This window comes from Zootoca vivipara, chromosome 8 (genome assembly GCF_965207765.1).
Source record: "Zootoca vivipara chromosome 8, rZooViv2.hap1.1, whole genome shotgun sequence".
Taxonomy (NCBI): domain Eukaryota; kingdom Metazoa; phylum Chordata; class Lepidosauria; order Squamata; family Lacertidae; genus Zootoca; species Zootoca vivipara.
Genome location: NC_142591.1, coordinates 7,686,320 through 7,711,098, shown reverse-complemented (window position 1 = coordinate 7,711,098; position 24,779 = coordinate 7,686,320). Strand labels below are relative to the sequence as shown.

Genomic DNA, 24,779 nt, shown 5'->3' with positions numbered 1-24,779 from the left:
TCCTTAGTTGATACCACGTTATTGAGAGGCTGCCCTTATCCCTTATACACCCAGTAGAACGCTGCAGTCTGCAGGGGAGTTTCTCCTTCAAGTCCCAAATATCTCAGAAACCCTCTGCACAGTAGCTCACAGCAGGGCTTTAAGCAGGGCCACCCCTGTTCTGTGGAGAAGCATTCTTGTTGAGACAGGTACCCAGTATCTGCACTTTTCAGAAGCAGCTGAATATGTTTTTGTTTCAACAAGCTCCCCAAACTTTGTGAGTGTCCACTTGCTAAGATTTAGTCTCATTTTAAATATACCGTATATACGGTACTTGAGTATAAGCCGACCCGAATATAAGACATCCCCTGAAAATAAGCCACTGTGGGTTTGTGGGTTTTTTTTGGAAAAATAAATATAAGACGGTATCTTATTTTCGGAGAAACACGGTAGTTACAAATAGCTTTAAAAACTCTATTGTGATCACTTGTTGCCTTCATTGTCTAATACTTGAAAAAGAAGGGGCCCAATAAATTCTAATCCATCTTGTCCCTGACATTTTGAAATATGTTTTAAACTACACTAAATGATGATGCTGAACAAATAGATTTCAAATCCCTCTCACCCCTCCCACATTCCATTTAAATTAATTTTACTAAATTCTTAAAGATGCTCAGGTTCCAAGTTTCCCACCAAATGTTAGGAAACCTGCTGAGAATTGGCCAGGAAAGGAGCACAATAACATAACTGCCAGCATCAAAACTCGGGAATGACTCTTCATCCAACCTCTAAAAGCAGGGGTCAGCAACCTTTTTCAGTCCACCGTCCCCCAGACCATGTGGTGGGCCGGACTATATTTTGGAAAAAAATATGAACGAATTCCTATGCCCCACAAATAACCCAGAGATGCATTTTAAATAAAAGGACACATTCTGCTCATGTAAAAACATGCTGATTCCCAAACCATCCACGGGCCAGATTGAGAAGGTGATTGGGCCGCATCCGGCCCACGGGCCTGAGGTGCCAACCCCTGTCTACAAGTGTGGCAGAAAAGATGAGCTTTTGCCTGGTGTCTAAGTGAATATAAAGTGAGGGCAATACAAACCTCAAAAGGAAGGTCATTCCACAAATGCAGAGCCACCACTGAAAAGGCTAAACTTAGGTCTGTATATTCTAATGCTTAAAGGTAAAGGGACCCCTGACAATTAAGTCCAGTTGCGAACGACTCTGGGGTTGCAGCACTCATCTTGCTCTCTAGGCCGAGGGAGCCGGCGTTTGTCCGCAGACAGTTTTCCGGGTCATGTGGCCATCATGACTAAGCGAACCAGAGCAGCGCACGGAAACACCATTTACCTTCCCGCCGGAGCGATACCTAATTATCTACTTGCACTTTGACGTGCTTTCGAACTGCTAGGTGGGCAGGAGCTGGGACCAAACAACGGGAGCTCACCCTGTCGTGGGGATTCGAACCACCGACCTTTCGACCGGCAAGCCCAAGCGGCACAGTGGTTTAACCCACAGCGCCACCCGCGTCCCTTATTCTAATGCTTAGGATATGCCTAAAATTCCTAATTTCTAAGCACCTCGGGCATGGAGCTCTGTCCACTGCTGCTTCTTTTTTTAATTTAGTTACTGTAAATATACTAACCTAAGATTATTTAGGTTATTTTCCCTTTTTATTTATTTATTTTTAAAAAATCATTTAAGTGATTTTTACATATTCATTTGCCACCTGCTTCATCTTGTCTGTGATTGCATTGCCTTTCGGTTTTCCTGTTTTTTTGCTGTCTGCAGGCTAAACGTTCCGAACATGCGCCCAGTTTGGGTAGTACGAACTTAGAATATATTATTGGCGTATGGGAGCTGAATTTCCTTAACTGGCTTCTCCTTTTCCCCCCTTTCAGAATTTAAATGAATACGTAGCTGCCCTAATTGCATTAAAGCAAAAGATCATTGATACTGAGTAAGTACGTTGTCAGCATTTTTCTACAAATGTATTTTTCGCCTCTGTACGCATAACAACTGTTTTCATTTTTGCGCTCTTGTGCACAGCTCAACTGCTTTCAGTCTTATTCAAACCCAACGGGAGTAAAATCCTCTGCTCTGCAAAATTGCATTCGGTATGGCCCTGATGCAGTGCAGCAGACTTAACATTTCAGCACAGGAGTTCTTGTAGTCCCCAAAGGCGCTGTGTGGGGGAAGGACTATAAATGGGCAAACATTGATTCAGGTAGCACATAATGCTAAGCTAAAGATGACTTAGCACGAGCACACAGGCTACTGAAGAGAAGGTGACAACAATTGCCCTCTTTCTGCTGTTGTGGTACCCAGAGGAAAGCTGTGGTTTGGCGTAGTGTGGCATCCTCCCAAATATAGTACAAGATGTAAACCAGGAGCAGAGCTTGGTTACAGCTCGTGGTTCGTCTGGAATGAGCCAGTCCATGAGCCTGGGTTTGGATAACACATTGAGAGCCAAACCATATCTTACTCCCAGGTAGCCCTCACTGATAACCCACACTCCTACACTAACTAAGGCATGGTTTGGCTTTACATTATGTGAGAACATATGTGCAACATATATGTCAGCCCCTTCTGTCAAGAGCTTGGGAGTAACCTTGGATGCCTCCCTTTCCATGGAGGCACAGGTTGCGACCACAGCCAAGGTGGCATTTTTCCATCTTTGCCGCATTAAGCAGTTGGTCCCCTACCTTTCTCAACCTGATCTGGCCACAGTGATCCATGCGATGGTCACCTCTAGGCTTGATTATTGTAACTCGCTCTACGCGGGGCTGCCCTTGAAACTGACCCAGAAACTCCAGCGGGTGCAGAATGCCGTGGCAAGACTCTTTACGGGGTCCCAGGCGCGGGACCACATTCATCCAGTGCTTTACCAGCTGCACTGGCTCCCGTAGGTACGAGGGTCCTTATGCGGCTTAGGACCCTCGTACCTACGGGACCGCCTCTCCCGGTATGCCCCGCGGAGGACCTTAAGGTCCACAAACAACAATATTCTGGAGATCCTGAGTCACAAGGTGGTTAGGCTGGCCTTGACCAGGACCAGGGCCTTCTCAGTACTGGCCCCGACCTGGTGGAACACTCTGTCTCAGGAGACTAGGGCCCTGCAAGACAGAGCTGTTCCTCTTGGCCTTTGGACTGACGCAGTCTGACCCTGGGGTTACCCTCCCCATAGGTTTTATCTTATAATGGTTTTATCTTACTTGAAGATTTTTAATTTTAAAATTGAATTTTAACATTGTATTAAACTGCATTTTAATTGAATTGTTTCTTTTATGCTTGCGTTGATATTTTTGTTGTTAGCCGCCCTGAGCCCGGTCTTGACTGGGAAGGGTTGGGTATAAATATTATTATTATTATTATTATTATTATTATTATTATTATTATCTATACTGGTGTGAGAAGTGGAAGGGCGTGTTACATTTATTAAATAAATAAATGGATCTGATTTTTGTAGAAATGTGAGAAAGCATATCTGTCCTTGCTAACTAATCTATAAAGCACAGAGATCAGTTTCAATACGCACCAGGCGCAATAATATTCCATGTATTTATTTGTTCAGCATGGACCTGCATTTAACCCCCCCCCCCCTTTTTCTCTCTTACAGCCACCTGTTGACAGAATACCAGCAAAAGTGCAACGATATCCTTTTTGTGTTTCTTTTCCTAGAAAATAAATTTAAAGTCTATTGCTTGGAGCAAAGCACTGTTGTGGGAAATCTAAAGTGGTGGTAGGGTGTGTATAAGCGTTAGGACTTTATAATACATAGTGAGCATGTCTGTACTAGGTGGCTGATCTGCACACCCTACAGATGTTGTCGAAAAGGTAGCAACTTTGTGACTTGAAATCTTGGCGGTGTAATTTGCCAAGGCTCAGATTACCCTGAGTTGCATCAGGCAGCAGCACACAGGTAGGGAAGAGCAGCCACAGTGCCCTTGGCAGAAAGGAGGCATCCCGTTTCCTTGGCAACAGGAACAGCTTTTGTGAACATTGTGCGAAAGAGGCTTCTGTAACTGAAGCCGCTAGTGTATCCTGGCCCTGTCTTTCACTGTCATGCTAAAGCCTGAAGGTTGCTGCTTTGAGATACTTTTTAAAAAATATTTGGGTGCAGGTGCTTTAGGAACAAGTCTTGTTGGGCTTTCATTGAAAAATGCATACATGCTAGAAAAGAACCAGGCTCCTGATTGCACAGATTGAAAGGGAAAATCCAGAGTGTGCAAGCTCAATATATACATCATAACCAATACTACATTTTGTCCTTTAGGTATGTATAATATGTGTATCCCAAATACTGCTGAAGGCTCTTAACAGTAAAGGATACAAAGGATAAAATGGGAACAGCGTAAAAGAAGGTAAAACTGATAAAAAACAACATCCAATTGAGCAAACTGCAAATCATAACAAGTCAGCTTATTAGATCAAAAGTCTGTCCGAATAAAAATGCTTTTTTGCATGTTAGCAGAAGATCATCAGAGAAAATGTTTCTCCTACTGTAGGTGTAGTTTGTTGGTAGACCCCCAAGCCTATAAAGGCTCACATCTTGCATGTGAGATTGCCAGATAATGGAAGGAAAAATAAAGTGTGCAAAGACAAGCTGCCATTCACATACATGGTAAAAGCAAACACAACCATTGACATGCCAGGTTCTGCTCTGTGCAGTTCTCAAGTTCTTGGCACTTGAGAGTAATAATAAAATATCTTGTTCGTGCTTGCTTCGAGGCAAGTCATGAAATGCATCCTTTTTGTACATGAATATTGGTATCAGACTTATCAATAGACTCATAAGAAATGCCTCTGAGGCACAGTGGGATTTGTTGATCTGTTGCTGCGGGCATTGAGCTAATCTCTGCATTTCAAGTTTTCTTTAACCAGATATCACAGCTTCAGTTTGCTGTAAGGTAAGAACTCATTCTGCTTGAATTCTGACACTGTGCCCACGGCTTTGGGCTTGGGGGTTATCACTGCAGGGTGAATCTCTGGGTGTTAATAATTGGTTCTACTGCACTTTGTCTGCTCCCTGAGACAAAAGAGTGAGGTGTTTACCATAGTTTTTAAGCAAATATGTTTGAGAGTCCAATGTGATATTATAAGGACATTTTGGTTTGTGTTTGCTATGTGGCTTGGGCCCATGGTGTAAGTATGCAAAACATATTGATCTGCAGAAGCCCTCTTCAGACGTTACTTTCAAGTGTTAGCATGTGGGAGGGCAGCAGGGACTACTGTGACTTTGTGTCCACGGAGACAGTAAGATATTGTCTTGTTTTGTTTCCACTCCTGTTATATTAATTATCCCGTTTCAGGGAAAATGACACACTTCGTCACCAAGTGGAGCAAATGCTGCAGAAAATATTGCCTCTAGAAAAGTGTCAGGAGGAGCTGGGATCTGTGAAAGCAGAGCTGGAGGAGAAGAAGGTAATTAGGAAATATTTAGAAAGAAAGAAAGTGGTGAGGCCTGCTTTGAGACATCTGGATTGCCTGTCCCTGAGTGAGGGCTTGCACCTAGGAGCCCAAGAGTGACCTTAAGAAGGTAGCTGGAGGGTTGTTCTGTAATCCCTTAGTGCAGGGAAGGGGAGCTTCAGACCCACAGGACTAACTGCTTAACCCCTTCAGGCCTTCCCATTTGGCCCATGAGAACAACTTTTTATTTGAAATATTCTGGCCCTCAGACCGAGGGAGGAACAAGGCACCGGAGCCAATGGAGCTCGTTCTTCCCTTGGCATGCCAGCGCTGGCAGCAGAGGGACTCCCTCCGTCACCAGCACCCAGCGTGCGGAGGAATGAGCTGCATTAGGCCTAGTGTGCCAGGTGCTGGTGGCAGAAGAAGCTCCACTGGCATCTGGCACGTGGAAGAAGGAACTGTATCAGACCCATGGCCGATGGAGCTCATTCTTCCCTCAGCGCCTCCGCTTTTCAACATCACAACATTGAAAAGCTAATATCACCCAGCCCTAGTAGGCATCAGGGCCAGTCTTTTTAGTGGTGGTTCCACAGCTGTGGACACCCCTTCTCCTGCAACCTTATTTAGCATACCATATTTTTCGCTCCATAAGACGCACCTTTTTCCTCCTAAAAAGTAAGGGGGGAATGTCTGCGCGTCTTATGGAGCGAATGTGTGGTTGGTCGCTGGCTCCCTTTCTGGCCCCGCCCCCTTGCCCAGGCCTCCATTGTTGAATGTTCTGCAGAGGGAGGCTGTTTGTTTCCCCAGCAACATGTGACTAGCTGATTAGATTATCTGTCTGGAAACTGTAGAAACAGCTCCCTTTCCTTTCCTAAAGAAGCTGGCAAAACTGTGAGTTGAACCCCATAAAAACAGGATTTTTTCCCTTTGCAAAGTAAGCTCAACAACTGTGAGCTGATCCTCAAAAAAGGGGCTTTCCGCCTTTGCAAAAGAAGCTGCACACCTTTGAGCTGATCCTCAAAAGAAACGGGGCTTTTCCCCTTTGCAAAAGAAGCTGCACAACTGTGAGCTGATCCCCCCCAAAACAGGGCTTTCCCCCTTTCCTCCTCTAAAAAACTAGGTGCGTCTTATGGTCAGATGCGTCTTACGGAGGGAGAAAAATATGGTATGTCTTCTGATTTTCACAATGCTGTTTTATGATATTGGGAATCAATGCATTAGCTATAAGAAAATATTTGTTTATTTGCATGTCTGTATTTTAATCACTATCTGTTTCTTTAACTAGAGTTCACTCAAGATATACCAGGAAACTCATCTGGAATATGTTCGGGTGAAAGATGAAATGAACAAAAGTGACACGATGTGAGTCATATAAATGAACCAAATAGTGAATTTTATACTATTTTTCACCTTTGCAATTAGATGTAAAATTATTCTATGTTCAGATTATAATAATGTTTGCAGGGAAAGATAGGGAATTAAGAACCCTCTCAGTGTAGGAATTAATCATATGCTACTTCTTGTACATTTCATCAATTGTTAGGGCCACGTAGCCAGTACTGAAACACAAAACCATTTTAGGTGGTGTTTCAGGCCTAGTGGTCCAAAAGGAGAGGCAAGCAACCTGTTCTGAATTCATTCCCTACCTACCCTTATTGCTATTTGGGACTGGGATTATCAGAACCCGCATTCACAGGGTGCGGCAAATTAAGGCCTGTTGATTACCGGCACTCAGAAATGGTTGCTGGCTAAGGGGACATTCACTTAACTTCTGCTAGTCTTCCGGACAAAACAGGCTAGGTTGGTTTTGATCCTTTCATGAAATGCACAACATGAATATGCCCCACAGTGCCCTGATGGAGGGTGCATTCCAAGATTTGCACGGCAGGTGTACTAGCCTAGCCAAAAACAGTGTGCAAGGGGAGGCATGTGCTACATCTGACCTAGCTGACTTCCCTGTTCAATGGTGCAAAGAACTCTGGGGCACACTCTGAATTAGTGCACTTCCGACCACCTCTCAATCTGGGAGGTGGTGCGTTCTTTGCTGCAGTGAATGGCGTAGATATGCCTCTCCCATCTACCACCTGTTCAGAGTGGCCTGTAACCAAAACTCATTGCCCAGCTGGGCAGCATGCTGTCTCTCCTTCGCCATGACTTTTCTACCTGCTCCTCTCCCTTGATGTATGATATATTTTATGGACAGACCGTGTAGCAGTGGTGACGATTGTGGGGTCCTAGCATCACAAAGAACTGGGTGCGGGTCCAGTTTCTAATTCAAAACTCAACCGGAAATGTAAGCCTGAGCTAAACAAATCATACTAAACCTGTGTTATCACGGAAGCTTTTATATTCTGTGTACAGTATTAGATTGAACAAAAAGCCAAAAACCTGTATCAAAAGATACTGTCCTCAATTTTTTGTGTTGTTTTTTTAAAACATGGTCAGGAAGAAGAAACTGGAAACTAAAGTGAAGAAACTTGAAGGTAATTCACTGCAAATAAATTCACATTTCAGATACAGAAAACCTTTAGGTTTAAAGTAATACATTGTTGTACGAAAAGAGAGTATTGCATAGTTTATGTGTATTTTAAGTAGGGTTGAGAGGTACACCAACAATTTTGCCACCGTCAGTTTACCTTAAAAACCTGTTTGATTCACCTTTTGCTTTTTTCACTGTTGCCTTTACCTTTTGCCCCATTTCAACTACTACCAGGATCGCAGTGTCAAATGTTTTGCTTCTATTTCATGGGAATAAAAGAGAGAACAATTCCTTAGATAAAATTGAGCTAGTTAGTGCGAGAATGAATTGGCTCGAAAAAGGTTAATTATACACCTGGGTGGAATCTACACACTTATAAAAACTATTCTGAAAATGGTTTTTTTTTTAAGCGTTTTAAAAAATACATTGAATTTTCCATAAGGCTCACCATCTAGTGTCACATTGTATAATGCACTTAAAGCACACTTAAAATATTTTATCTGCAGCTGTGTAGCTGAGTCCCTGTTTTAATGAAACTGTCAATCAAGGTATAAAAATTCCAAGATTGCCTTAAGTCATGAATAGTTAGAATTTAGAGTGGTCTGTTGTTAAAAAGCTGTAAAATAATGTCATTATTTAAATCATAAAAGGTTTATACTATATTTTCTCATGAAAATATATGAGAAATGACAGCAGGAAGACAATTGTGCTCTCCTGTCCTGGCTCTGGGCAGTTGTTAGTAGCTGTGACAAGATCCTGAAATTAAGAATGAAAGCTGCTTAAAATTATTTCTTGTTTGTTTTTGTTCTGATTTTCATGTCACGTATTACTCTACTTGTTTAATGTCCAAAGGAAAGTAAAATAACTGTTAAGAAATTTGTCTCTTGAGTGTTTATAAATTAAATGTCAGTGTAGGACCTCTGCCAAGCCCATGGTAGCTGAATAACTTGCAGAGGGTGATCCACTTACAACAAACCTAGTTGGATTGCTGCATAAATTTTTATCCGAGTATAACATTATGCAAAGAACTCAGACTTGATTATGACCATTTAAGGATATCTGTATGCATTTTATGGTCTCACAGCAAACCTTGACAAAGCCCAGTTTAAGCATTTGGCCTGTTGAAATGGAAGTGTGCAAATATATTTTATTACATGGAAAGGTTTTGTTGTCAGCGGTGTTTAGTATGAATAAAATTCTAGTTCCCTGGGGCTCATTAAGCAGAATTCTAAGGCATATGGGGCATTTACGCATTTGGAGAAAAAGCAGAGGAGCTGTTGTGTGCAGTTGGTATGATAATCTATGTCTCTGACCAAGCCAAGCAGCATTCATCCAGTGTGATGAAATCCTAATGAAATACATGATGGTGCAGAACTGAATGCTGCAACCCCTGAATAAACTGCTAGAGTTTGACAAATCTGAAAGGGAAGGCATCACCATGCAAGTGCATTTTGCCCTCGTTTGCTGACTTTTGCGCCATTAAGTCTAGCTTAATGGTTTTAATGCATTTTGATTATTTTTTTCCCCTTTAAATGAAGAGGCTGCAGCAAAGCACATCCAGGAATTCAAGCAGCTGAAAGCAGAGAAGAAAGTTCTTGAGAAGGAATTGAAGAAAGCACAGGTATCTTTCTTAAGGAAGGGTTTGTTTGGAGGGGTTTGTTTGTTTGTTTGTTTTTGCAGTAAGCGCAAATTAATGTTTCTTTCCATGCTTTGTCATAAGTCTTAGATCACCCAGCATATCTCCTCCTAATGATTCCCCCTCCCCCCCCCAAGGTGCAGAGTGTATGTCATAAATGTTGAGTCAGGTGGACTTGCCTTCCCCCCCCCCCCCGTGCTTATCTGTTGGTGACTTATTTCCCATCACTGTAATGGGTAAACTGGTGTAAGACTGGGCTGTGTGGGGAGGACTGATCACAGAAATTGTTTAGGCTGCTGGGCAGAATTGTTGTTGCTTTACGGTCCAAAGTAAATAAGTTATTGTTACACAGTTGTGGTGGGGGTGGATAAAATAAAATACAGCTCTCTCCTCCTCCCTCTACCTTGGACCTTACAGTCTAAATTTGGACAGAGGGAGTGAAGAGGTAACAATAAGCACAGAAGGGGAGGGATAGGAGATGGCAAGAGTAACAAGGGACAGTTCCGATTTTCCACCAAGCCTATGAAACCAGGGAGCCTGTGACCCTCCAGATGATGGTGGACTCCAACCCCTATCAGCCCCAGCCACCTGATGATGGGAGTTGTAGTCTCGCAAAATCTGGAGGCTCCCAATCCCTGTACAGTGGTACCTCGGGTTACGAACTTAATTCATTCCAGAGGCCCGTTCTTAACCCGAAACCGTTCTTAACCTGAGGCGCACTTTCACTAATGAGGCCTCCCGCCATGCCGCCAGCATGCAATTTCTATTCTCATCTTGGGCCAAAGTTCTTAACCCGAGGTACTACTTCCGGGTTGGTGGAATTTGTAACCCGAAGCATTTGTAACCCAAGGTGTTTGTAACCCGAGGTTCCATACATTTGAGAGGTCATGAGGTAATTTAAGCAGTAACCAGAGTCGAATCTTTTTCCACTGTCAGTACTACAAGTTAAGGATGCTAATGTGGTATGGTTTCCTTCCCTTGATGTTGACAGAAAAAGACCGATGGCTTCCCGAATGCAAAGCAAAAGAAAGGTGATGCTTCACTTTATTTTCTCTTAATGGATTTTCAGTGGCAGGGCTACAGTTTTAATTGTTGATCTGATATCTGTGTCTGTCTTATTTCCTCTCAGTGCTGAAGAATGCTGAGACCCAAAGTGAGAGAGCGAGTCCCGTAGCAGACCTAGACAAAGGTTGGTATGTATAAATATTTTATCTCTAATAAAAAAAGATTGCAATTGCTCATAGCTGCTGTTCTTTGAGTTGTCATCTGTACAGTCATCACATCCTCATACCACAAGGCCTCACCCTTCAGCCCTACCTGGATTCTTGCAGGTGCCCTAAAGGAGCTGAATAGGAGAGTGATTGTGCACTGCATGGGACATGTGCAAGGCCCCAAGATCTGTCTGAGAAAAGTGCTTGAGAGCATGGCCTCCTGAGCCAGCAAGCCCTAAGGTTCTGCTTTGTGGTCATCCACATGTAACAAGCTGCATGACGATAGGTCAGGGGTCAGCAATCTTTTTCAGACGTGGGCCGGTCCACCGTTCCTCAGACCATGTGGTGGGCGGGACTATATGGGGGGGGGTGAATAAACGAATTCCTATGCTCCACAAATATCCCAGGGATGCATTTTAAATAAAAGCACACATTCTATTCATGTAAAAACACGCTGATTCCCGGACCGTCCGCGGGCCAGATTTAGAAGGCGATTGGGCCGCATCAGGCCCCCGGGCCTTAGGCTGCCTACCCCTGTGATAGGTTTTATGTCGGCTTGAACTTGTTACTCTGCTGCAAGTATTCTTTGCTTCTTAGAACTGCAGTTGGATGGAGACAAATTATTTATCATTGCCTAAGACGAGGTCGTCAGACATGTGGCCTCCAGCATCTAACCCCCTACAAATTATTGAACCACTGTCTCAGCCATGGCCTGTCACCACTACTCCCTTGAAATTAGCAGCACGTTTCAATGAGCGTGGAGAGCATTGGGCGGCCAAGCAGAATGTAACACTGCAATTCCCCCAGTTTTGTAGAGCAAGTGGAAGCCTAGAGAATTAGATGGCAGACAACTGACAGCTGTAAGCTGTTGGGTTCTGTTGCACTCACGGGGGAATTTTAGAAGAAAAGTTGTGATGCATTTGGGGTGGATTGTAGAGAGGTTGTAGAATTTAACCCTTGTCTTCCTGGCAAAGCTAGTGATTTGGGGCTGAAAACTTTTGTGTCTTTGTATTTGCTGGGCATCTGCTGGGTGGGAGTTTGGGCTATGTCTTCAACCCTTCTCTTCCCACTGCAAGATTTATAGGACACTAGAACTTTTTTTGTTTAGAAGGCCATGTCTGAAGTGCAGTTGCCGTTTTCAGATCAACAGGCAGAAATTTGACTAGTCTGCCCACCCAGGTTCAGTTGAGTGCATTCATGACTTGTTAAAGGTGGGGAAAAGGACACATTTGCTTTCAAAGAAGCTTCCCTACCTGGTCACCTGGAAGTGCTTTCTTTCCTGCTCCAGGTGACCAGACCTGAATCCATCCATCTCCTTTTATGTGCAAGTACCAATCAAGAAGCCATTGCCACATCATGGGAGAGCTGTTTCTCGTCTCCCTTGTTATTTTTGCAGTTGCCAGAAGGTGTAATCTTTTTATATTTATAATGCTGAAATATTGGGGTGTGTGTGTTTGTTTGATGTTATACAGTCATACCTCGGTTTAAGTACACTTTGGTTTGAGTACTTTAAGTTTAAGTACTCCACGGACCCATCTGGAACGGATTAATCCACTTTCCATTACTTTCAATGGGAAAGTTCATTCAGGTTAATTACGCTTCAGGTTAAGTACAGACTTCCGGAACCAATTACGCTCATACTTTGGGTTAAGTACGCTTCAGGTTGAGTACTCCGCGGACCCGTCTGGAACAGATTAATCCACTTTCCATTACTTTCAATGGGAAAGTTCGCTTCAGGTTAAGTACGCTTCAGGTTAAGTACAGACTTCTGGAACCAAATGTGTACTTAAACCGAGGTACCACTGTATTTGCTATTATGTTACTATGAAATGGTTATGGAATTCTTCTTGCAGTGGCTGATTTTGAGATGCATTTGAACATGAATCTTTTCATGGAAGCCGCTTTGAACATGAATCTTTTCATGGAAAGGTGACAGGCAAATAAAATGGTGATGATGCCACAAAGTGCTGAGAATACCAACAAAGGGATACAAACAGAGCTCCTTAATTTCATTCCATTTTTTTTTAAAAAAGGTGGCTTACTTAGCAAAGAGGCAAGCAGAGGCAAGAAGGAAATGATGCAATTTAAATAGATGCAGGTGGATTTCTTGCTATTGCTTATCATGTCAACAGGCTGAGTCCTCTAAGGAGGCACAGGCTCAAGGGAGTTGCCAAGAAGGGGGAAAGAACATGTTGGTTAGCTTGTGGTTGTAACAAATTGTGTAAAGTCAGAACTTTTGCTGAATATCCATTGATTTGCTGAGAAATTGGGCTGACTCATTTGTGCTAAGTATTTTTATATAGCCCTTCAGTCACTTTCCAAGGGGAGTTTGCAAGAAAGTGCTGCATTCCATTCCATATATGCTTTTGCATCCTCTTTGCTACAGGGCTGCCCTTCAGGTTCTGGCTTTTAACTCTCAGATGCACAAACTGAGGTGTCTTGAATCATGCATTTCCCCCCATTTTTCCTCTGGGGAGCTTAAAGCAGCATGCATGGCTTCCTGTATCCATTTTAGGAAAAGGAAAAAGGTAAACCACTGAGCCTCTTGGGCTTGCTGATCAGAAGGTCGGTGGTTTGAATCCCCACGACGGGGTGAGCTCCTGTTGCTCTGTCTCAGTTCCTGCCAACCTAGCAGTTCGAAAGCACACCAGTGCAAGATCAGTGTTTCTCAACCAGTGTGCCTCCAGATGTTTTGGGACTACAACTCCCATCATTCCTGACCACTGGTCTTGCTAGCTAGGGATGATGGGAGTTGTAGTCCCAAAACATCTGGAGGCACACTGGTTGAGAAACACTGAAGTAGATAAATAGGTACCACTGTGACAGGAAGGTAAACGGCGTTTCCATGCGCTCTGGCACTTGTCACTGTCCCCGTGCACCAGTAGCAGTTTAGTCCTGCTGGCCACATGACCCGGAAAGCTGTCTGTGGACAAACGCCAGCTCCCTCGGCCTGAAAGTGAGATGAGCGCTGCAACCCCATAGTCGTCTTTGACTGGACTTAACTGTCCAGGGGTCCTTTACCTTTTACCTATCCATTTCATCCCCCACAACAGCCATGTGAGGTAGGTGAGGCTGAGAGATAGTGAGGTTTACTATCTCACCCAGTGTGGTTCATCCTATTTGGTGTAGAACGCAAGCAGAACCTTCCTAAGTTCAAGGGCCAGGTTCCCTCCTTGCCTTCCCTTCTGGAGGATGCATGTACAGTACGTTGCAGAAGAGCCTGGGCAAAAGTGTTCCCACTCTGCACAGAGAAAGGGGAACCCAGAAAGGAGAAACCACCAGAGCACCTAACCCTTTATCGCTGCTCATATGTTTCCTGAAGATTGGACCAGCGTGGTGGGCCTCCGTCCCCTGCTCAAATCTCCAAGGAAATAGCCAACCAGCATGCAAAGACAGAGCTGCTCTGTTGGGAGTTGTCACCTCCAAGTGTCTTTAGGTAACAGATCCTGACATAGCAAGCTTCCTTTCAACTTTCCTGAGAACCCTTGGCAAGTCAGTAGAGGAGGCCTAGTGGGCTAGAGGTTTGCCATCACTGGAACAGACATGAATAACCATAGTTTAATGGTCCCAGGTCCTAAGGAAGTCAGACTATCCTCCACCAGGGCCAGGGCCTTTTCAGTGATAGCTCCGATCTGGTGAAATGCTCTGTCCCATGAGACTAGAGCCCTACAGGATTTATCCTCCTTCTCCCACGCCTGTAAGACAGAACTATTCCGTCTGGCCTTTAATTTGAACTAAGCGTGATCTTTTATTTCCCTTCTCTCTTCCCTCACCTCTTTTATGAAGATTACCCGCTCTGGGACCCCACAGCTAATTCCCCCCCTCCTTGCTGGCCCAAGTAGTACTAATTTAGCCAGCTAGCCCTGGTGACTATCTAATGTTTATTGGATGGATTTCCCCAAAATTGATTTTTGAATTTTGAATTTTATTGTTATTCATGCTTTTATACTGCATTTTATGCTGCTTTTATGTTGTATTACAATTAAGTGTTTTAAATTTGCTGTTAGCTGCCCTGAGCCCGAGTTTCTAAACTGGGAAGGGCGGGGTATAAATAAATTATTATTATTATTATTATTATTATTATTATTATTTAACCTCAGCAGTTTGGGATATGCTTCATATTCCTGTATTACTGAAGAAATGTGTGTGCAGATACAGATATAGATATATATTCTATTAATCCATGTTTCTCTGCAAGTACCATAACAGTTTGGATGTCTCTGGTTATTTTACAGAAAAAATTAAGCTGCTGTTGCAGGAGCTCTGGATGTGTATCGACAGCTCCACAGGAAAAAGTCAAATCAACAAACATGACTACATCTTAGGTGAGACCCAAGTACTGTAGTTCTAGAGATAATTGGAAGTAGTCACTTTCCTTAGAGGAAAAAAAAGTATGTTGCAATTTTCAAGAAGAGTAAAGAAAATTTGCCTCTTCTCTCACCTGCAGGAACAGATTTTCTTGGTCATTCAAGAGCACGTGGAAAAACAAGTGAGTACTTTTAGAAGGGCACTCTGCCGTTGAATCTCACGACAGACGGGTGCCAATAATTAACTTTTAGAATGACTTTGTGCTATGGTTTTAATATTTGCATAATTTAAATGCAAGAACAAAATATATGCATATATACCTGCAGGGCATTTGCGGTTGCCTCTGGGCTGCCGGAAATCTTGCTTGGCGTGTCCTCATTCCTCCTATGCCTTCTTCCAAGACTTCACTAGGAATATCTTACACTTTTTAAGGAAAAGTTTTGTGAGCGTCATGGGAAGGTTACAAAAACTGTATGGCACCCCAGAATCACAGCAGCAGCCCCCCCCCCCCGAGAGTGGTCAGTAAAATTAACACCTGGATTTTTAAAATTAAAAAATAATAATTAAGGGGATACTTTCTGGAGGGCCTGTGGAGTTGCAAAAAAACCTTTCAACAGCACAGTGGTGTACAGTGGTGCCTCGCTTAACAAATGCCCTGTAAGACGAAATTTTCGCTTAAAGAAAGGATTTTTCTAGCGGAGGTTGCCTCGCTAGACGAATTCGTTTTACGAAAAATTCGTCTAGCGCAGCGTTTCTCAACCGCTGTTCCGCGTCACACTAGTGTGCCGCGAGACGCTGGCTGGTGTGCGGCGACGAGAAGGGCGATTTGCATTGTCACGTGCCTGGCGGCCGCCAATAAACATCACTGACCCGCCGGAAAGCAATATTTCTCCTCCTCTTTCCCAAAGCTCAGTGCAAACGAGCCTGGCGGCCGCCAATATAAAGCACTGATCCGCCGGAAAGCAATATTTCTCCTCCTCTTTCCCAAAGCTCAGTGCAAACACTAACCCGCCGGAAAGCAATATTTGGCAAGTGTTTCTTACAGTCATAATTATAATATAGGGCGGCACAGAGTTACATTTTTTAACTTTTTTAATGGTGGTATGCCTCGTGATTTTTTTCATGGAACAAGTGTGCCGTGGCCCAAAAAAGGTTGAGAAACACTGGTCTAGCGAATCACAGTTTCCCATAGGAATGCATTGAAATTCAATTAATGCGTTCCTATGGGCAAAAAAAAAAATTCGAAACAATTCAATGCATTCCTATGGGATTCGCTAGATGAATTTTTCGTTATAAGAATAGACCCGTGGAATGAATTAAATTCGTCTAGCGAGGCACCACTGTACCTGTAGGACACTCAGTAAGATGGATAATAAACCATTTGTTTTAAAATTGGTTTTAAAACTTTTTTTAAAAAAATGTAAAGGTCTTCCTTCCCCCCCCAAAAAAATGGGGGGGGGGATGTGGAAACCTTGTTTACACTGTAGATTATCTTCTGCCCCATAGAAACGCCGCAGAATCCTCAACAATTCAGGAAACATCGAGAAGAGAGGCCTTCTGGTTGTCCTTCACCTGAAACCTGTACGACGCATGTTTCTTTGGCACCGTTGCAGACAAAGCTGGACGACAGACCTGCTGGGCATGGTAGCCCAGTAGAAAGCAAGGCCATGGAAACCACGGGCGCTTACAATGGTGGCGGCACTTTTTATGAAGACAGATCTCTAGAAGTCATTTCAGAGACAGATTCGGGAGCGGGCAACGTGGATGTTTTTAGCAAGGAACAGGACGAACTTGGTGAAAATCTGCGAGATATTTTGAAGTGGGTTAGGCCACTTCCTCCTCTGCTTTCTCCCCTACAGTTTTCACCTGCTGCTACTCCAGTAAGTCAAAATATGGGTTAAAATCGCGTGCCCTAGTAATGTCATAATCTTGATTGAATGTTGACTTAATACAGTACAGCAAGTCTACTTGTGGATGGAGCCAGGTGGCCAGAAAGAGGCATTGCTTTCAATGGGTAGTACACCTGGCTCACTCTCATTCTCAGGTGAACAGGCTTTGCAGGTATTCATAGTGCTTCAAAAAACAAAAAATACCACCACCACCACCCTTCCGATAGCAGGAGGAAATCAGTAAATGTGTAATATACCTGGGCAGCAATTTCTCTGTTATACCACTTTCAGCTATCCAAAACCAAACAAACAATTGCCTGCCTTCAGGGTATATTAGGCTCGGACTGAAAAGAATCGTACTGTCGAACAGTGGGATATAAATTAAGACAATAAATGTGGTGGCAGCTCCTGTTGTGATTCATGAGAGCAGCGGCTCTGTCATAGGGAGTTGTTGTTTTTTCTCCTTCCCCGACTTCCTTAAGTAAGAACTGTTAAAGTGTAAAATGATAGCTGTCTCAGTTAGGATGTCATCCTTCTTCCTTCTGCTAATTCCATTGCTAGGTAAAAAACAGTTTGGCTTTAGAATACAGTGGTACCTTGGTCTGAGAACAGCTTAGTTTATGAACAACTTGGAAATAGAACGCTGCAAACCCGGAAGTAGGCGTTTTGGTTTGTGAACTTTGCCTTGGAAGCGGAACATGTTCCACTTCCTGTTGAGTGTGTTCCATTTGTAAATTGAGTCCCCCACTGCTATGGGAAAGCACGCCTTGGTTTAAGAATGCTTTGGTGTAAGAACGGACTTCCGGAACAGATTAAGTTCGTAAACCACTGTATACTGAACACCTGGATTTTCAGCTTCTGACTGCTGCTATTTTTGTGGTGGTCCTTTGTTTTGGTTTTATTGACTGTGCATCACTTTGAGCATTGCTTTTTAAATAGTGAAATGACTCATGTTTTTGTGGATTAAGATGAACCTTTGCAAGTGAGCTAAGCCCCGTAAAAAGGAACTTCTCTCTCTTTGTTTCTGTTAGACACTCTTTAGTTTATCTTGGTCTTAGTTCTCATTGAAGTGGTAAAACCTCTGTGCAAAAAACCTCAATAGAAAACTGTTTCTCAGAAAGTTCTAGTTACAGGTAGGTAGCCGTGTTGGTCTGCCGTAGTCAAAACAAAATACAGTGGTACCTCTGGTTAAGAACTTAATTCGTTCCAGAGGTCCGTTCTTAACCTGAAACTGTTCTTAACCTGAAGCACCACTTTAGCTAATGGGGCCTCCTGCTGCCGCTGTGCCGCCGGAGCACGATTTCTGTTCTCATCCTGAAGCAAAGTTCTTAACCTGAGGTACTATTTCTGGGTTAGTGGAGTTTGTAACCTGAAGCGTTTGTAACCCGAGATACCACTGTAAAATAATTCCTTCCAGTAGCACCTTAGAGACCAACTAAGTTCAAACTTAGTTGGTCTCTAAAGTGCTACTGGAAGGAATTTTTAAATTTTGTTTCTCAGAAAGACTTCCTGTTTCCAGCTTTCTGTGGTTTGGTTTTTATGGATTCGAAGAGCATCCCACCATGTAAACCTGCAGCTCTGATCTGAAGTAGAACAGCGCAGAAGTAGGTTTACCGGTTTACTGAGAACTGCACCTCAGTCATGTTTTAAGTGCATATCTGTTTAGATGTGTCTTTAGCAGTATCAGTTTTTTTAAAGGAAAAAAAGTAATGAACATTGTAACTTGAATGGCTGTTCATAAAACATTTGAGCTGTTATGAGGACTATATTAATTCTTCTCATTTATCTCTTTAAGGATACGTTATTTGGAAACTTAACAGATTCCAGTGATGAAGATGAAATGAACCAGAATGTGCAAATGCTTGAAAATATTTTAGAAAAAAGTGAACCAAAAGCTGAAAATTCTTACGAGAATCATCCAGCAGAATCTCAGAGCAAATGCATCTCTTTTAATGCAAACAATACAAATGGCAATTTTCAGGAGTCACCTGAAAGACTTAGCACATTGACGGAAGAAGAGTCAGCGCTGTGTCACGACCCTGTGGCAGAAACATCAGTAAATGAGAGAGATGCCATATCAAAGAGTGAGAAACGTCTGCAGGACAATTCTGACTTTTTGGAGGCACACACAGCCACTGAACCAGCAGCACACGGTACAGAAAACGTCAACAAAAACTTAGATAATATGATGAAAGCGAAAGACAGACTCGTGATGCCTGCTGTATTGTCTCCATCGGCTAACTTACAAGGTCAAGAAAAACCAGCTGAGCCAATGCCCATGAAAGAAGAAGTTGGAAGCAGCATTGAACATGTTCACGAAGAGCCTAGTAACTTCTTGAAAGAAGAGAAGGAAGAGCTCCTTGGGACAGTGGAAGGGGATTGGCTTCAAACACCCATAGGTGGCAATCAGCAGCAAACCAAAGAGTCCATTTTAGCTCCTGGAAATGTGCTCGTAGATCCTGAATTTTTTAAGGATGTTTCTGGTGATGTGCGAGGAGGAATGGGGAATGGCCCCCGTGACAGCCAATCTAAATTTAATTTTGATAAAGCAAAATGTGTTGGTGAACGCACTGAACCTGTAACAACATGCAAACAAAATGCAACGGAAGAGCTCTGCTCGGGCGGCAGTGATGAAGCATTCATGGAAGAGAAAATGAATTCCGTTACCCATAATTCCCTCTCTGAAATGGAGTGTTCTAGGGTGCTGCTCCAGCAACGAGATGCTGAGGTAACATTTACACAGGACTTTGGAAAAGATTCTTATGTCTCCGACGCAGCCAGCAAATCGCAATGCATAGAAGGAAATCACAGTAGTGAAGGGAAATGTGACAAACAATTCAATGGGGAGAATAAACTAGGGAAGGCTGATACCTTAAGGCCCCACTCTCATATTACAGTGGCAAGTGATGGATGCAATAATTCACTGTCTTGTATAGGTGAAAGCAGCACTCTCCCTTCTGTGCCTACTAAACATGGAGAAGATGACCAGCTGAAAGTTGAAAATGAAAACGTCGTAGGCAAAACGAAACCCAAATCAATGGATGTCAAAAAAGAATGTGTAGAACTAGAACAATACGTTGACCAAAAAGATTCTATTAAATCGCTACAAGGGGAGCCAGATTATCAAAGCAGTCCTACGTTAGCAGCACAAGCATTTATTATTGAAGGGTGTTCTGAGGGGTCTCTTGAAAGTAAACACACATTCTTTGAATCAGAGAATGTCACTGAAAGTGCTTCAGACCTAGGGTATGTTGAAAAGGCAGACATTAAACCTGAGTGCAGGTCCAAAATGCACAGCGTTTCAATTAACTTTCAGCACGCTGAGGCTGTTGCGGAAGATTTACGCTTGACATCAGAACGGCTTGAGAAGGAAGATAGTGAACCGCTGAAAATAACAGAAACTGGGACTGCACAGTTTATTATAGAAGAAGGAAGTGAAAAAACATCTGCTCTTGGAACTCTGTGCGACAGAAATACGGAGCCCAGTTTGATTTTTAAAGATTTGCAGCATGGAATAAATGAGGCACCATCTCAAGAAAAGGCAATCTTGAATGCTGAAAGCGATTCATCTGATAAAATGAAGCATGCTGCAGAAGGGACAGAAACGGATTTTAAGTGCTCTGTAACAAATGGGGTGGAATTAGAACAGAACACAAATGAATGCCCTGCTCAGCCTGTACAAGATGAATTAGAAGCAGAGAATGCCGTTATTGAAACAACGTCCTCTGTCACTACAACAGTTGGTTCTAAATCCACTGCAGAGCTCTCCGATGTCACCGTGTCCAACGTTGAAATCAATTATGAGCTCTTCAGCAGAAATGGCCAAAGCTCTGTCCCAGGGTACATTACCCCTTCCTCTCCAAGCAGAGAAGAAGATGCTGATCATAGGGATCACAGTTCTGGAGAAGACTTGACAAGTAAAGAGGCAAATGATCTTGATTCTGAGGTAGACAAAAATAAGTCCCTGGATTGTTGCAGTTTCCATGAAATGGAAATTGAACAAGCCGGAGAACAGCCAACTCTCAGGGAATCCCAGATAATGTGGGAGCTCACTAAAGCACAAACTCCCGAGGCATCAAGCCTAAACAGTGTTAATACGGTAGACATTTTTGTAGTGAGCGAATCTGTTCCAAGTGATGAGAAGCTTCTTGTTCCTCTTGATAAGAAGTTAGGGATTCCTTCAAGAAACTGCGAGGTAGAACATAATTTGAGTGAAGCAACAGCTAAAGAAACTGATGCAATATCGAGCAGTGGCGCAAGATCTGAAGGGGTGAATGAGCTGGCAGTGTCTGAAAGTACTATCATGGTTATGAAATCATCTACCTTGGATTCATCAGACAAAGAGGTTTTCCCATTAAGGAAGGTGAATTGCACAAAGCCACAACCAAGGCTTGCAACGTCCAGAGCAGATGTGGGAGGTGAGCAGGAGCTGTCCCATGTAACAGAAGAGGCATCCCCGAAATATACACCGGCTGCTGTACATGACACTGGCTCCCATGTTGCTGAAGTGACGGAAGGGATATGGGAACATTCATACGCAACAAGATGTGCGTGTAGCGATGAAAATACCTCCTTAACATTGGACTCTCTTACAGCAATAGAGAAGTCGGAAGAGAGGCAAGCAGGACAAGACATTTCAGCAGTCGTTTCATTGACGAGACAAGGGCTAACACAAGACAGAAAATCTCTCCCCAGGAAGTCTCCTGCAAGTGATCCAGAATTGAATAGTGATATAGTTGCACCACACTCAGAATACAGCGGCACTGGTATAGAAGCCTCAGAAATCCAGATAGATTTCTTTAAAGGGGAAGCAAGTGCAGAGGAAGAAGGAAGCTTTAGCCCTTCGAGACGGAGCTCCAGCCTGAGGCAGAACCAGTTAACACCCGTCTGTGTCGGTGGGGGTGCCAATGCCTCTCACAACAAGGAAACCCATATAGAGAAGGACGGGGAAACTCTTACTGCTCAAACCAGCCAGCATTCCATACCACCTGCCTCCGAATCTTCCAGCTCTAGCTCTAAACCACAAAAAAGAGAGTCTGAGAAAGTGGAGTCTCCCGCTGCTCTTGCATCTCAGGGAAATAACGGAGCAGGACAAGCACTTGAGCCATCGGACTCTAGAAATGTTTCAGCAGAGGCCGGCCTTAGGCCTCTCCAGAGAATACCTAGCTGCAAGGGGAAGAGGAAAAGTCGGCAAGCACTGCTTACCGAGACCATTTTTGCCAATGCAGATACTTCCACGCCTACGGTGTCTTATTCTCCAAAAACCCTTACAAAAATTAGGCAAGAGATGGGCCCTCCATTACCCCCCTTGCTCCCACCTCTAATGCCTACTCCTCCGAGAACGGTTAGGCCCCTCTCCCCGGTGATGTCATCATCTAGCCAGTCTTCTTTGCCTTCCCCACTTGATGGAATGATTTCTCCTTTACGCGAAACCCCAGTTCCTCCTCTAAGGTCGCCGCTGTTGGATACCCCCAAACGCAAGTCTCCCGCTACATTTACCACTCCTTCTCCCTCTGGCACGCCGATGCGTCAGAGGGCTCTGTCTTCTCCTCTTCAGTTTTGTGCCACCACTCCCAAGCATGCCCTCCCCGTCCCAGGCAGGCTTCCTCCATCGGCAGTTGGCTGCGCTGCTCCGCCCGTACCCCAGGAAAACTCTGTGAAGATCTTAGACAGCATGTATCCAGAGCTATCCGCCCGAGCAAGAACTCTCAACATCCTGAAAGGTAACATTCAACTGAGTAGGTCGTCTTCTCTAGATGGCAAGAATGCCCCACAGCCAGTCCATCAGATCAGTGGCTTTAAAGCAATTGCTTCTGTGTCCACCGCTTTTGTTAAAACAGGGAGCAGTTTCAAGCCTGACCCAGAGCAACTGTCTTCCAATGTGTGTCACACTGGGAAAAGGGCATTAGTACCTGTGACTGTGCCAAAGAACGCCAAAAGGCTACGGCTAGATAGCAAGTCGCCAAAATCAAACTCCTGCAAGGAAGAGCCTTCAGCTAGAGTCCCAGATGTACAGTGCCCTGCTGAGGAAGCTATCAGTGTGAGTAGCGAGGGTGTTACTCGCTTAACCGGTGACGCCGATTCACAATTGCTGGTGGCTGCGAAGAAAAGCGACGACTCCGATAGCAACATTGTGATGGTAACATTGGAGAAAGTTTCCAAAGCCTGTTTTGACCTGTTACCTGTTATCCGTAGCCACGTTTTGGTGGGCAATACCTCGAAGCTCCCAGCCATGAGAGATGAAGAGAAAGAAGCCGTTTATGAACTTGCCGTTGCTAAGAAGGTCAGTTACACCTCCTCCTCCTCCTCCTCCTCCTCCTCCTCCTCCTCCTCCTCCTCCTCCTCCTCTTCTTCTTCTTCTTCTTCTTCTTCTTCTTCTTCTTCTTCTTCTTCTTCTTCTTCTTCTTCTTCTTCTTCTGCTTCTTCTTCTTCTTCTTCTTCTTCTTTAAACAAATACCACTAAACTGGTTTAGCTCATATAACCAAACAGTGAGCGTGGAACCTTCTGGAATAGTAGTTAAGATGGTAGAAGCTATAGACGAGACCATTTGAACCCACCTCCCTGCCAAGCTATCATGCCGCCTCTTGCAGTTCATACGTGGACGTATCATTACGTTTGCTGTGGCTGATTGGGGATGTTGACTCGTATTTTGGTTTTTGTTAAAGGCGTGAAGCTGGATTTGCATGGCTTAACACACACACACCCGCACGCACAGACATACACTTTTGACCGAAAGGTGGTTTTTCAGTCCCTTACAGCTAATATCCATGGGAATTTTGACGTTGTGTTTACCCCATTGTTTCTCAAACTTTTCAAACTTTCTCATTTCTTGCAAACTTAGCTGCTGCCACCTCCACCCATACCAGCTCGTCTCTTCCACAGCTGAGCAAGTGCGCAAGGACTTTGCTCACAGTTGTCTCTATTTAGCCTGTTGTATATGAGAATTTGCAGGCTGAAGTGCTAAGCTCGGCGTTAGCATTCAGAGCAGAGGAACTGTTACCCCCTCTTAAACACCATAAAAATAAAGCAACATCTTCTGCTGGGGTGATGGGGGTGCAGTCATCCCCAGAAATCCGATGTGCACCAGAGAGGGTCCTTTGCGGGGAGCATTCAGTCAATATGGGCTTTGGCTGGTAATAAAGAATGTGCTGTGTGTTTTAAGACCCCTGTCTTTTCTCCCCACTCCACATGACCCACAGGCCCCCCAAGTGAGTCCTGCCCTTTAGTTTTGTGTTTCACAGGTTTAAACCTATGTCTTGGTTTACAAAGGCTTCTGAAAGCAGATAGCACTGTGATCTAAATGCATCGAACAGTTCGCACATCCAAGTTCTACCTGGGTGTCTGTAATAAGGCGGAACTTGTGGAGAGAGTAGGGAAACCATCTTAACTTGGTCATCAAATCTGTAAATCTTGTGACCCTCCCCACTCCAAACACCCAGGAACATGCACAAAGAGGAGGGCTGTGGGTCACATGTTGTGTGAGCTTAGTTCAGATGAATCTATCCCTGCCTTAGATGAACTCTTGGGCTCTAAAATTGTATGGAGACATTTCTGAAACACTTCAACTTGTCTTGATAGTTTATTCATTTGGTGGAGTTGTTGAGTGCTTTGGGTTCCACTTCACTGACTAAGATCCAGTTCATGATGGCCAGTTTTTAAGTGGCAGCATGCCCTCTGGAGTGATCACCTTCCCAAGTTCCTGTTTGTTTTGTTTTGTTTGTGTTTACATATATGCTGCTTTTCCACAATCAGCTGCGGCCAAAGTGGCTTGCAGGAAACACTCAAAACATCAAAATACATATATGCGAAATACAGAGCATGTCAGTAAATTCAAAAGTCAACAGTTTAACAAACACAGAATAAA

At 43.8% G+C, this 24,779-nt stretch overlaps 1 protein-coding gene across 3 annotated transcripts in view; it reads left to right on the top strand.

Moving 5' to 3' along the window:
- ICE1 (interactor of little elongation complex ELL subunit 1) overlaps nt 1-24,779 on the top strand; it is a 38,054-nt gene that overhangs the window by 3,424 nt on the left and 9,851 nt on the right. Inside the window, exons 2-15 of one of the 3 annotated variants that reach the window (XM_088675069.1) lie at nt 1,884-1,942; nt 3,602-3,637; nt 4,875-4,892; nt 5,295-5,406; nt 6,677-6,753; nt 7,837-7,874; nt 9,409-9,491; nt 10,498-10,537; nt 10,636-10,695; nt 14,953-15,042; nt 15,165-15,206; nt 16,532-16,905; nt 18,710-22,351; nt 22,397-23,197. In XM_088675069.1, coding sequence (XP_088531195.1) covers nt 1,884-1,942; nt 3,602-3,637; nt 4,875-4,892; nt 5,295-5,406; nt 6,677-6,753; nt 7,837-7,874; nt 9,409-9,491; nt 10,498-10,537; nt 10,636-10,695; nt 14,953-15,042; nt 15,165-15,206; nt 16,532-16,905; nt 18,710-22,351; nt 22,397-23,197 — 5,472 coding nt within the window. Of the gene's footprint in view, nt 1-1,883; nt 1,943-3,601; nt 3,638-4,874; nt 4,893-5,294; nt 5,407-6,676; nt 6,754-7,836; nt 7,875-9,408; nt 9,492-10,493; nt 10,538-10,635; nt 10,700-14,952; nt 15,043-15,164; nt 15,207-16,531; nt 16,906-18,709; nt 23,198-24,779 lie in introns of those variants that run through there. The other 2 variants (XM_088675070.1, XM_035101550.3) reach the window with 2 other exon arrangements.